The sequence below is a fragment of the Calypte anna genome, chromosome 2, assembly GCF_003957555.1.
Source record: "Calypte anna isolate BGI_N300 chromosome 2, bCalAnn1_v1.p, whole genome shotgun sequence".
NCBI classification, from domain to species: Eukaryota; Metazoa; Chordata; class Aves; order Apodiformes; family Trochilidae; genus Calypte; species Calypte anna.
In genome coordinates this window covers 17,432,435-17,445,334 of record NC_044245.1, presented here as the reverse complement: position 1 = coordinate 17,445,334, position 12,900 = coordinate 17,432,435, and the positions used below count along the sequence as shown (strand labels likewise).

General features: G+C 39.1%; 1 protein-coding gene across 2 annotated transcripts in view; it reads left to right on the top strand.

Moving 5' to 3' along the window:
- MYO3A (myosin IIIA) overlaps positions 1 to 12,900 on the top strand; it is a 108,173-nt gene that overhangs the window by 43,000 nt on the left and 52,273 nt on the right. For both annotated transcript variants that reach the window (XM_030445416.1, XM_030445415.1), the window contains exons 9-12: positions 9,295 to 9,394; positions 11,368 to 11,484; positions 12,476 to 12,580; positions 12,665 to 12,748. In XM_030445416.1, coding sequence (XP_030301276.1) covers positions 9,295 to 9,394; positions 11,368 to 11,484; positions 12,476 to 12,580; positions 12,665 to 12,748 — 406 coding nt within the window. The remainder of the gene's footprint in view (positions 1 to 9,294; positions 9,395 to 11,367; positions 11,485 to 12,475; positions 12,581 to 12,664; positions 12,749 to 12,900) is intronic.

Below are 12,900 nucleotides of genomic sequence, written 5' to 3'. Positions count from 1 at the left end.
GAGCACATAGTACAGGAACAGGACAATATTTTGGCTGTTTCTTTCTTCTGTTTAGGTGGTGTTTTATTAATTGATCACTCTTCGTATGAATCAGAATTCAAAATCAGAATGTACCATTATATGATGCCATTACCTATGCTTTTGCAATAGGTCAAATGTAGTTTCTACATGTTTTCCCAAAGGAAGATGGAATATTATTTCTGAAAAAAATAATTTATTATCTGAATCTGTGCTCAAAAAAAACGTATTTAACTAAGGGTTATAATTTAAATGGCTGTGGCTAAACCAGCAGCTTGGTGTTGTGTGTGGTGTCTATATTTCAGTCTAGCAGTTCAAATACTTGCAATTAGGCTGCTATTAGCTTAAGTCTCGTTTGCATTGATTTAACCAAGTCTTTTCGTACCTAATATCGGTGAATGCAGTATGAAATGGGCAAGTAAAAATCACATTTCACAGTCACTGTACATATAATTATTTCAGCTTTAACATGTTTATTTACTACATTTGAAGGAAGATTGTATTTCATAGCAGTGAATGCATAAAAAGATTAGCATTCTCCTAGAAACCTTAAAAATACCAATCTTATTATCTACAACTATCTCTGTACACAGAAGGAAAGTAGAGGTTTTTTTCCAGTAGCAGTGATTGTAGTAAAGCATGTACATCATTTCACTTTGGAAGAAATTATAATTCCAGGCCTGTAAAAGACATTATTACAGAATAACATTTGTTTTTTCCTTTTGTTGAATGAGAATAAGATTATAGGTTTAAGATTATAGATTTGAATTCACCAGTCATACTTTTTTAGAAGTCTTTAAATGCTAATAACATGTATATTTTGACCTTCAACCTTCACAGGCCAAATGGTGTAAAAAAATCTGTACCAAAGTACCATTTTTATCTGATCCAGAGTCAAGACATAGGATGTGTAGTGAAAAGTCATCTGGAAAAGTCTAATCTTAAAATCTCCTGACTTTCTTTTCTTGGGACTGTTCTGGGACTGCTTTCACAGTAGTGTGTTAGGGTCCTACTGTAGAATCCCTTAACTTCCAGCAATTGCTGTCAACATTCCTTGCAAAACTCCCTCCTCATCTCCATCTCATACTCTCTCAGTCCATAATTTCTCCTGCTTGCCTGGGAGGCAGATAGTTTAAGGGTCAAGAAGTCTTTGTTACATCAAGGGAAGCAAACCTCTCACCTGTGTTGTGTTGTATAAATGGGCATGCCATGTAATCAAGAAACTTGGTAACATTGACTCAAAGAAAGGAAGGAATCCAGATATTTTCTAAGTATATGTTTCCTCTCCTCTTGAAGTTATTTGTATAACGAAGAAAAAAGTAAAACGTCTGGAAGTTAACAGCTAAGATCTGGCCACTGTGTCTTCATGTTTGCACTGTTCTTGTGTTCAGTCCACATCAAATCCCTCCCAATGATGTGTAATGTTTGCTATGACGGCCTCCTGCAGTGGTTGTTTTGTTGCAGTTGTGATCTTGCCCTCTTGCTTGCTGAGTGTGCAGCAAAGTTCAGAAAGAAGAGATCATGTTAGTTTATCTCATGTTCTCGGGAGGCCAAGTCTTCAGATCTAATCTTTGTGTACTGTATCTATTGAGGAAGGGTGTGTGATCTCCAGGCACAAAGTGGAGCCACCCTACAGTCCCATAAACACCATTGTTCCTGGGGTATTTCCCAACATTTACAAATCACTGAGTCATTAGGACGTTGCAGTGAGCCCTCTGAAGCTTCCTATCATTGCTTTTCTAGAGAACTGTAGTTTTAGGTCATTGTGCTGCATCCCTTTCAAATACCTAAAAAGAGAAACAGAGCCCATCAGCCTCCTAATTAGCCAAGGAAATCTCAAATTATGCTGAGAGAACTTTAAACAGCAATATGCAATAGGGCTGCTCCAGACTTAATGAAAGTGGTGGAAGATTGTACTTGGTTTTCAGTAGCCTCTGAACAGGGTCTTGTTGTACAAACATGTTTTATGCTACTCAAAGCTTAAAAAAGCTCATTCTAGCAATGAGCTTCGTTAGACTCCACTTTTTGACTCTGAGCAGCTGCAATACATTTTTTATAAAGTCATCACTTCTCTATGTAGCAAGACAAACCTCCCTTAGGGAACGGTGCTTCAAGGTCCAACCAGGTGTTCCAGCAGGGACTCACGAGCAATGCTCTAAGCCTATGGGTCTCAGAGTTGATTAGCCTGGATCAGTACTGTTGCTGCAAGAGCAACCAACCTCTCTGCTGGCTAGCTCGGGACTGAGCTGAGCTTGTGTCTCAGGCCTCACCTTTTATTGGCCCCCTGGTCCTGCTCATGCGCAGTGGGGGCCTGCCCTAATTAGGCACAGGTGGGCTTAACACAAGCTCATGCGCACTCCCTGGCAATTAGGGGCACCTGGTTGCCTTGTTAAACTACATCTCTATGCTAAAAAATCAGTTTGCAACTTAACCTCTCCTAGCTCAGCTCTCACACTGGAGAACTTGTGATGAGCATGAGAAAATATCCTTGATAGATTAATTTTTCCCAAAACATCTTCAGTGAAATGTATCTGATTTTTTTTTTTTTAGATGATGAGTTAAGTTATGGCAGGAAAGTCATGTTAAGGAAGAAGTTGCATACTAAGTATATTTAATTTTTTACTTTGTTGTTTAGCATTAGGTTTCTTACTGAACTGTGAATTCCTGGTGAGTGGAGACACTTTCAGGACACAGGTCTTGGGCTTCTGCAGGAACTGACTGTATCATGTCTGCAACTAAAAGCCTATTGCATTTTGTATCCTCATAAGGTGATATTTGCCTCTTTTTGGAGGTGTTCATGACTCTCAGTCATCCTGATACTTCTTTTCCCTCAGTCTTTTCAAACTGATGAACTTTAAACTAGTGGAAATAATTCTATTACATCCCTATAGTATGATCTTGAGGTTTTATACATATATATATTTCATCCTATATCAGTTACTCCAGTCTTAGTACCAGCTAGCTCTTCAAATACAGTATTTCTTTTCTGTGGTGATAGTCACACAAAAATCATGGTAATGGAATTTATTGCACAGTCTTTAATCAAAATAAGAAAAAAATTCTGATGAAGACACAATAACCTCATTTGAGACTGATCATTCACCTTTGGACTCTGCTTAAATTTCCCCTATTTTTTAGTCAGTGCCTTAATCACATACTTACATTCCTGTAAGTCACATTATAGCTGTTAAAATTTTTCATTAGTGATAAAAACAATTATTAGAAATTAGTGCTGCAGCATACAACCAAAAACTGTTCTAAAAATACACTTCTTGCCAGATCAGAAGAGGGGAAAAACTGCATTGTAAAGAGTTTTGCTTTGCCACAGAAATAGCTGTCTTTGAAATGGCCTTCAGAACTGTCATATCTACACCTGACAGTCAGGCTTGTAAGACTTTTATCTTCAGTTGTTTGGCTGTTTAAATCTTGCCTGCTTTTACAATAATCTCTGCAGAAAAATGCAATGATTAGTACAACAATTATTTCCTGGGAATTATGACTCATTCCAGAATGTGCTGCATGAACAAGGGATATTCAGCAGAGCTGGATTTCAGCAACTGACTTTAGTCTCAAAGTTAAGAGCCTCATCTTTATATGCTCTCTAAATAAATATGGGAAAGAAAGCCTTCCTACTGCAAAGTGATTCACAGAGCAAGGGTTTTGGGTGAACTGAAATTACTTGCCCAAGAATTTGTCCTTCTGTATTGGCCATGTTGGGATAGCATTGAAATCCAGTGACAGGATGCTAAAGAATTGCCCAATTTAACTATTTGGGATAGGGTGCTAAAGAGTTGCAGTATTTAACTGTTTGGAAAGTTCAGGGAGGTTAGTTCATAGAAGTTCACATGCAACATGCACAAAGGTGGCTGCCAATTTATTCACCCCTATTGAAAGAAAGGAGTACCACATAGTTTCCTTCTGTGACTTTCCTTGATGATGCAGACTTGAGTCACTTACTTTCTGGGTGTTCTCTCTCTCTCTGTTTCTCTCTGAGTCATCCTGACAGTGGAAAGCAGCTGACAGCAATGCTTTAGGCTCAGCTCTGCAGGACAGGCTGTAGCAGAAGGCAGGAGATCACCACACTGGTTTGCAAAGACAGTACAATAAGCAGGATAAGAAAACTCTCACAGAGTGTATCGCTGACTCAGTCAAGGTCTGCAGATGAAATCTGTACCAGAGCAGGAGCTTATACCTGAGCCTTTGGAGTTCCAGACTAATTATTGAGCACTTCAATCCATTTCTTCCTCTCTTGTAATTCAGTGTGCTCTTTGCTGTACCAACAAGGAGTGCGTATTCATTTCTGCATGAAGGACATTCCTATATAGAATGGCTAGAATGCAAATTGTTCTCAGGTTGTAGAAGGAATAAAGAGTTTCTGGCATCTGAGGCCTAAGAATAAGATTTTCGTTCCTGTATGCTTCAGGATAATACATATCTTTATAGCAGACTGAGGATATGGTTCCAGTCTCCTCCCATACAATACAATGGGCAGCAGTAATGCCTGAATGGAGAAGAGTTTACCTCCTGAAGCAAAACAGGAAAAAAAAGCTCCTCCTACATTCAGGATTCCCAGGGAGAAGTGCACTGCACCTGCTTATTTATTGTCAGTCCACTTCTGTCTCCTGAAGATAGGATACCTTACCAGGCATTGCTCACTCATGGAGCTTGACCTTCATCTTCTCAGCACTGTTCTCACCACAGAGCATCGGCCTGACACAAGGACGATAAAGAGCTATGCCCAAAAGGTCCTCTTAGAGGTCTCTTATTTGCTCAGTTAAGAAAAGATGTTTTTCCCTGAAATTTGTCAGAAGACACAGCCAGGCCATGAGCCTCTTATGAAGGACCGATAACCTTGAGGGCCCTTGAAGGGTGTGCAGTTTTTTGCAGGGCATGATAAACCAGCACAGACTTTGGCAAACAGATTGTGCAGAGCAGTCATGACTCAGATGGCTGGATATGGACCACCTCTGGATCAAAAGCCCTGTAGTTGGGCTGGGCACCCTGCTCTCAGCAACATTGCAGAAGCTTAAGCACAGGTCCCTGAGTCTGCGGCTGGTGCTGTACAATCATTCCAACACAGGAGGAGGACAGGTTTGTCTGCAAAACATTGTGCAGATACAGCTGGAGTCCATCAACAGGCTTTTCTAAGTTCAGGCACAGTTTTTGCATAAATATAAGACTAAAGTTTAATTTAAGTGTGTTTCACCAGATGCATCTGTTGAAGAAAAAATTTTGATTCTAAGTGTGAATTAATACTGCTCTGTGAAGCCTCCAGAGAAATAGAATCAACAGCAATAACAGAACCTGTACAAGTTTCTCTGTGTTGCTTCTTTTCCCTTTGTCACTTTCAGTGCTGCTTGTAATTGCTGGGAGGTGTACAGCTGTTCCCACCTTCACCTTACAGAAAACTTGATTATTTTTATTTCTTCTTTACATTCAGACTAAGGCTATCCCCTTTCCTGTCACTTCTTAGTTTGTAGATGATTCTCCAACCAGTTTAGGCAAAGTTCATTGGGGCATCATGAGTCACACTTCCCTTTTCATGGTATTTTTGGAACTATCAGAAATCTTTTAAATACATTCTGACAGTTTGAAGAAGAAAAAGCTGCAGTTGCCTCATTTTGATTTAACTGAATCTTGAAAGATAAGCAGAGGGGAGGAGGTGGGGATGGGTGGGTGTGAAGGAGAATGCAGAGAAACAATGCTGCCTTCACTGGTTTTCTTGTCCCTACTGGGTTGATGTTTCTGGCCTTTAGCTGCTTGAATTGCTTGATGAATATGAATCTAAGATCTAATGCCTCCAAAAAATAATTTCTGAACAGAACAGAGAACCATGTTTATTTTAATTCACAATGTCTATGTGCATGCTGATAATGAAATTTCAGCATTGATGTCAACAGCACTGATGTGGGTTTTTTAAGTGGCTGGAGTATTAGCAAGTGAAGCAGTATAACTGCCCTTGAGGGGCCTGTGCCCTTTGACAGCAAAGCAGAAAAATATTGTGCTCTGCAAATCTGCAGCCCTGCAGTTCTCTTGAGAATGGAGAATATAATCTGGTTTAACAAGTGCTAGGGTTCTAGTAATGTCAGCTGAAGAGGATTACAGAAGAATCAATTTTATGTAATTAGACTTCTGTGGCATAAATAGGGATATTTCTTTAAAAGAAAAAAAAAATAATTGAAAAAGAAAAGGTCATGACTGGAGCATTCCTCTTCCTTCCTCCAAGGCACTTGTTAGCTTGCTACATTGAATGAAAAAAAGTAATTGAAAGACATTTTGGAAAATACCACTCTCTCTGATAAGCAGTAGCATAAAGGAAAAAAAAAAAAAAAGTGTGTAACAATTGCACCAGAAAAGTGGAAAGCGTAACTTGACAGATGCCCTGTTTTGGGTCTTCCTTTGGCAGTGGAAAAAATAGAACAGCAGAGCTTGACACAGTCCTGCAGTTCCCACATCTTTCCCTCATGTGCATGTTTGTTGCTAGGTCTTTCCCAAAGTCATCCTGATATTGGATTCATCGTCTGGATGCAAAATGACCTTCATGCCAGAACAAAGGAAAAACTGTTTAACGGTCCAAATAAATTTTCAACTGAAACTGCTAAAAAGAGTTATAAATAGGAGTGTTGGGTATAGAGGGAAGAGATTTCTGTGGAGGGGGTAGGATTTTCTTGCACTTCTGGCTTTGAGTGTAGTAATATCCTTTAGCTGGTAAATGCAAATCAAGCAGTAGCAGACCATGCACGGCAGAAGAGTTAATTTGAATCAATATTAGTATATCCTTCTTAATCCATCCTGGGAGTACATATGATCAAAAGTTGTTTCAGTGTTATTGCAAGGACAGTATTACCAGGACAGCTCTCACTGTATGAATAAGTTCCAAAAAAAGGGTAGAAAAGATTGGACGTACGAGATTGGGGGTAGGTAATTACCTTACATGAGGCCAATCTCTTTTGATGCTGCTTGCTTGAAATCTGTGTTTTCTGCTTCAGCATATTTAAACACACACCAATCTACAGCCCAGTTACAGATTTATTGTAGCAGAAGCTCCCTTTGTTCCCTGCCACAGGCATGCCCTCCTCCTGCATCTTTTTGTCTGTTTGCACTGCTCATGCTGGAATAAGCCCATGTGCTGCATGCTCTGTGTTGCATGGCAATATTAAGGCTCTGGTACTGGCCTGTGTAGTATTCATGTTGCTTTTCACATGTGCAGTTCATCCTCACCCCCATACTTAAAACTGTAGCTACGAGCAGTCTTCTTTGGCCTGCAGTAAATACCAAAGGACAGAAAACATTTGGAAGTGCATTGCTTTCCCATACAGCCTCAGAGTCCTAATTACAGTTTGACAGTTATTTGCAAAATATCCATGTGCAGAACTGGAAGATGTGGTCCCTTTCTTCCATCAGGACAATATAGAATCTATTGATCCATGCTGCTCATTGTGCTTCCTGCTCACTTGGCTTCCACACTGGGTACTAGGCTGCAATATTGGCACAGACTGTAAAGTTATACTGACTCTTGCTATGAAGTCTTACATTCTTGTGTCTTGAGGTTAAATTTGCAGAATTAGTGTGAAACTCCTGCCTTAGCACTATGGACTAAAGACTCCAGTGGTAGCTGGCACCTGCTTAAGGGAGGGAGAAACTGCTCCATTACTGGCATCTGGGTGAGGACAGGCCATTCTGGTACCCTCAGGGAACAGTCATTAGAGGCAAGAAAAACTGAAAGACCTGGTAGGTGAAGTGCACTCATGCCTGCACTTATGTCATTCAGATCTTGATTGCATTCATGGTTTGTGAGGGCATTATTTGCCCATTTCTTCCAGTCTTTTTTCAGGCTTGGCAACCATTAACTGATGCCAAGTGGGTGCCTACTTGACTTTCTGCACCTGCGTCCCATATCCCATGTCAGTGCACAGCCTGCATGACCTGGTGTCACCCATGAAGTAAGTGATATTTATGGAGTGGGTAGAACGCATCAAACTCTGCTGTAAATCTTACTGTGGGAGTTCAAAAAACTCAGCTTGTCCCATCATCATCAAGTTCAATCATTCTAACTTTTCTTCTTGGTGTAACTGCCCTCTTTTGCTTGTCCTTTCTTCACTGTATATTCAAGTTTTTAGCTGGGTAGAAAACACCCATCTGCTTTTACTCATGCCATATATCCAAGCATCAGAATTAAATAATGGACTTTCCTGGTCTTGTCTATAATCAAGGTAAAGAGTGTGTTTTACACAAAGTAGTTTCCATGCTGTCTCTGTTTAATCAACGTGTATGTTCCATGTGTCTGAGAGGTGCCTTCCTACCTGTAGTATCAGGAGGAGTGAAGTCATATCAGGAGATCAGATTTACTTGGTAGTCGTTTTGTGTTTGTGCCATGTTGCATATCTGAGTTTGATCTAGTTTGTGAACCCTGCTATTACTTATCTAGTTTTCCATTCCCTGATTCCCCCCATCTCAGAAAGCCAGTATAACTAATGTGAATTGCAACTTTGCATTTTCTTCTGCTTTTTGCTTTGTTTAGCAATGCTTTTACTCTTGGATGGAGAATGATTGAAGTTTCTGGGAATATTCTTGCTCATTTCTATGAGACTGCATAAAATTTTCTCATTTCATTACAATAGAAAAGAAATTTCACTTTAAGGCAAACTTAATTCAAGTTTAACCCCGTTAAGAAAAAGATGTGAAGTTTTCTTTCCCCATTATGTTAAATTTTTTTCCTGTAGTGTCCAAGAAAATTCTTGGTCAGAATATATTTCCCATACTCCAGTGGTTCTGTTGCACTTTGCTCTACATCGTGACCACCTCAGCCAGGTTTTAGAATGTTGTTGCTACTAAGTTAGATATATTTCCATCCTGAATGCTTTGTTTGCATAGCCCTTGCCATACTGTTTCATCATACATTTCTGGGTTTGATCCACCCATAATTTTTTACTGTCTGGCTCATTTTTCCAGAATTTGGCTGGTACATGTTTTATAAATATGTTCTTTTTTTCACTGTACTGCATAGCTCCAGTCCTGCAGCTGATGTAGAGCTGTGATCAAGCAGGGATCTGTACAGTGAAAAAATTCTTCATGGTATCAGTTGTGGGATCAAACCATAGATTTTTAGCTGTACTGCGCTAAAAAATTATATCCTGTCCTCTTATTCAAACATTTGCATATTTGAATTCAGAACAAAGACAAGTTGAACTGTTCTGGCTGAATTGCCTTCAAGATGGGTAGAGATGCAAGTTTCTGCATTTTCTTACATGAGGAAATTGCATGTTTCTTTTCTAGATTTGAACGTATTCACACAAAGAAAGGGAATTACAGTAAGTCACTAGTTTCAAACCAGGAAGAGGTGGATGATTTAGCAACCTTGGAGGTACTGGATGAGGTAAGAATCTACTTCTTCACTTCTTCCTGAAGAGGGTTAATCACATTAAAATCCAAGTGTGGTGCTGATTTCCAAGTTCAACTATAATGTCACATTTCAATTGTATAAGTATACAGCAACATTTTACCAGTTAATGCCAAATAATTTAGATTAAATTTTCTGTGTAAGGAGCAGTATTGTAGCATCATTTGCTTAAAAGGATTTATATGGCTAGATTTTATCGCAGCTAAATTAGTAGTTTATAATGATGTGTTAACCTGAAATTGGTCCAGGTAAATTGTTCCAAGAACAAACTACGTTCTCCCCTGCTGCTTGGATGTCTTTAGTTATCTTAGACTAACTTACCATACTCTTCTAGACTGGATTCTCATTGGCTTATTTTGGTGTAGAGCTACATTGAGATAAATTTATGTCAGCTGAGGGTCTGACCTAACCATGTGTTCTGGTGAAATTTTGACAAAATTCTAGACAAAAATCTCACCCGAGGGAAGTCTGTTCTGTTTAAGCTTTAAAACCAGAAAGAATAAGATCATGGCACATTATCTGCAGGTATTAGAGACTGTCAGTGGTTGGAAACAGTCATTCTTCCTCTACCTATCAGGCTCTGCATAGTCTACAGTTCACATTCTCCTGTCTTTAAAACTTCTCTGATATACTGTATATCCATCAGTCTAGGGTACTAAATGTGCCTTGAGATGGTACACTACCTAATGCTAACAGCCCACAGAACATGTTCAGTCATCCAAGAACATAGTTAGAGTATCTTAATGTTTAGTCAATACTAATCCAGGCTTCATCAACTGCACAGAGCTCAGATGTAGACATCTTTTTAATATGGGATAGCCATATGCCAGCAAGACTGAGTTTTTGGCATGAAGCATATAAACAATCTGAGCTGAAAAGAAGGTAAACCAGACAAGCAGGAAGTGTATTCTGTCTCCTCAGAGGTGGATTATTTTCAGAAGAGCCTTCACAAAGCCTCCACCAAAAGATATCACTACACTATGATATTTTACTAAATCAAACCCAGTTTAAAACCTCTTTCACATAGGAATGGCAGCTTCTCAGGACTGTCTCCTTTCTTTAGTTTAAATTTCTCTTCCAGTTTAGAAAGGCCCATCAATAGGCAAAACTGGAGACTTTCTAGGATTTTGGCTATCAGTGCAAGAAATAATTTCAAAAAGGGCAGAACTTCCCCTAAAAATTCTGTAATGGAACTCTGGTTATGGCCAAAAGTAAGGTACCGTTCAAAACCAGAAAGGGAAGAATTTATTATGACAATGGAAAATCAAGATTTTCTCCTTATGCTTTCTTGTGAAGGAAATATAATCTCTTCAGCTGTTGAGAATTCAAGCTTTAAGTGTGCTAAGCAGAAGACAATGCACAAAACTGTGAACAGATGGATGGGGAGGGAAAGCAATTCTTCCTCTAGTCCTCTGCTGCCTCTCATTCTGCTTCAGTGGGAATAGGGCCTAAATATGTTCACATATACCTCAGAATAGTCTCAAAGCTGGTTTGCATTTCTTCAGCCAGATCTGTGTCCTGTTTTGATTTGAAACGTAAGTGAGGACTTTGCATACCTAGCTCTATATGAAGAATAATTTGAGGGAAATTATGTCAAGAAATTGGAGTATGTCACTAGTGAGCCTTTCTGTAGTGTTAGAAAATAAAACAGGACATGGAAACCTTTGATTATCTGAATTAAAGCAGTACTTATTAACTTCTTTTTTCTACAACCACTTGGGAATCTTTAAGTATATATTGTTCTAAGTGAATAAATATGAAGACAAGTGATCAGTAACCCCAGTGTGTTTGAAAGTCTTAGTCTCTTTTGATCATTTCCAGTTGTATTCCTAAGTGTTAATTCCTTAGCTCTCTATCCTCACTCACTTGAACTTTATAAATATTTTATACATTTTCCTAATATTCTTTTTTCCCCATGTGACTCAACGTTCCTATTCTTTATCCATCAGAATACAGTAACTGAGCAGTTGCAGAAGGGTTATGCCAAGGATCAGATCTACACCTATGTTGGGGACATTCTCATCGCTGTCAACCCGTTTCGAAATATAGATATTTATTCTTCACAGGTGTGAAAATCTAGTTTTGGTTATTGTAAATTAGCACTGATTTTCATTAAAATATTAATATTTGTGTTAAGCTTAAAGTAAGGCCATTCTTGAGATTTACTTTGGTCTGCTCTGAAAACCAGGATTACCAAAACCATTGTCCAACAGCTATATCTGAGCATGTCATCTATTTTAATCTATGGATAGAAATAGGATTTTTGAGGTTGTACTTCTAGTGACTTTTATAATTCATTCTAGGATGAGATGAATTGTGTTGAACTTCATGAGATTTATTGACTAGGATCGCACAGAGTGTAAAGGCAGTAGCTGCACAGAGTGTAAAGGCAGGAGCTGCCCAGAGCAGCTAATTCAGAAGCAGTGTTTGTGCAGATATGTGCATTTATTCAGGTGGATCTTACCCCTCTTTGTGGGGAGGAGTACTCTTCCTCCTCCACTTCCCACAGAGAACTTCTGCGAGTGGCTGGAGGTAGGAGCTGGGGGTATTTCCTCCCAAGAGAGCTGGGGAAGGCAGGGCTATTTAATTGATCAAAAAGTTCGCAAAATTTGCCTCCTCATTATACCAAAGGGGACATAAATAAAAGTACAGTCAAAATAATTCAGCATTATTATCACATGCTTCAAGTGCAGAAAGGATCGTAAGTTTTGACTTGAGTATTGTGCAGAAATACTAAGAGGCTGTGAGTACAAATAAAATAAAATCAGAAATTGGTCCTTGATGTGTGGTAACATTGATTTTTCTTCTAATAATTTGAGCTTCATAGCATAATATTGGCTGACATACAAAATCATGCTTCATCTTTTTTAGCAGCTAATTCTAACTACATATAGATTCATGGTATAGCGAGTGCAGTAACAGCTCACTCAGAAAACATCACTACTGGTAGCCTCAGCATGCTGTATACTAATCTGAAAATAAAACTGATAAGATAGTACCAAAAAAACCCAAAACTGTAAGGGACACTGATATGTTTTCTTTTTCTCTTAAATTTAGCATTCCAAACTCTATATTGGAGCCAAACGGACTGCCAACCCTCCTCATATTTTTGCTGTTGCTGACATAGGTTATCAGTCCATGGTGACATACAACTCTGATCAGGTAAATATGAGATGTCTTAAACATGTCCTTTGCTAGGCTGAGACACGCATAATGAGCTCAAACCCATGCTCTTGTTCTCTGCAGTGTATTGTTATTTCTGGAGAAAGTGGAGCTGGCAAGACACAAAGTGCCCATCTGCTGGTTCAGCAGCTCACTGTCCTGGGCAAGGTATGTTTCAAAGGTGATGCCTTGGAAAGGCTCTGCTCTCATAGGCCTGATTGACTGTACCTAGGAACCTGGCTTTGGTAGGGAGGGAGACAAGAGATATTTTCCAAAGAACTTCCATAAGGTCAGATTGCAACATGATGCTTATGGCCAGA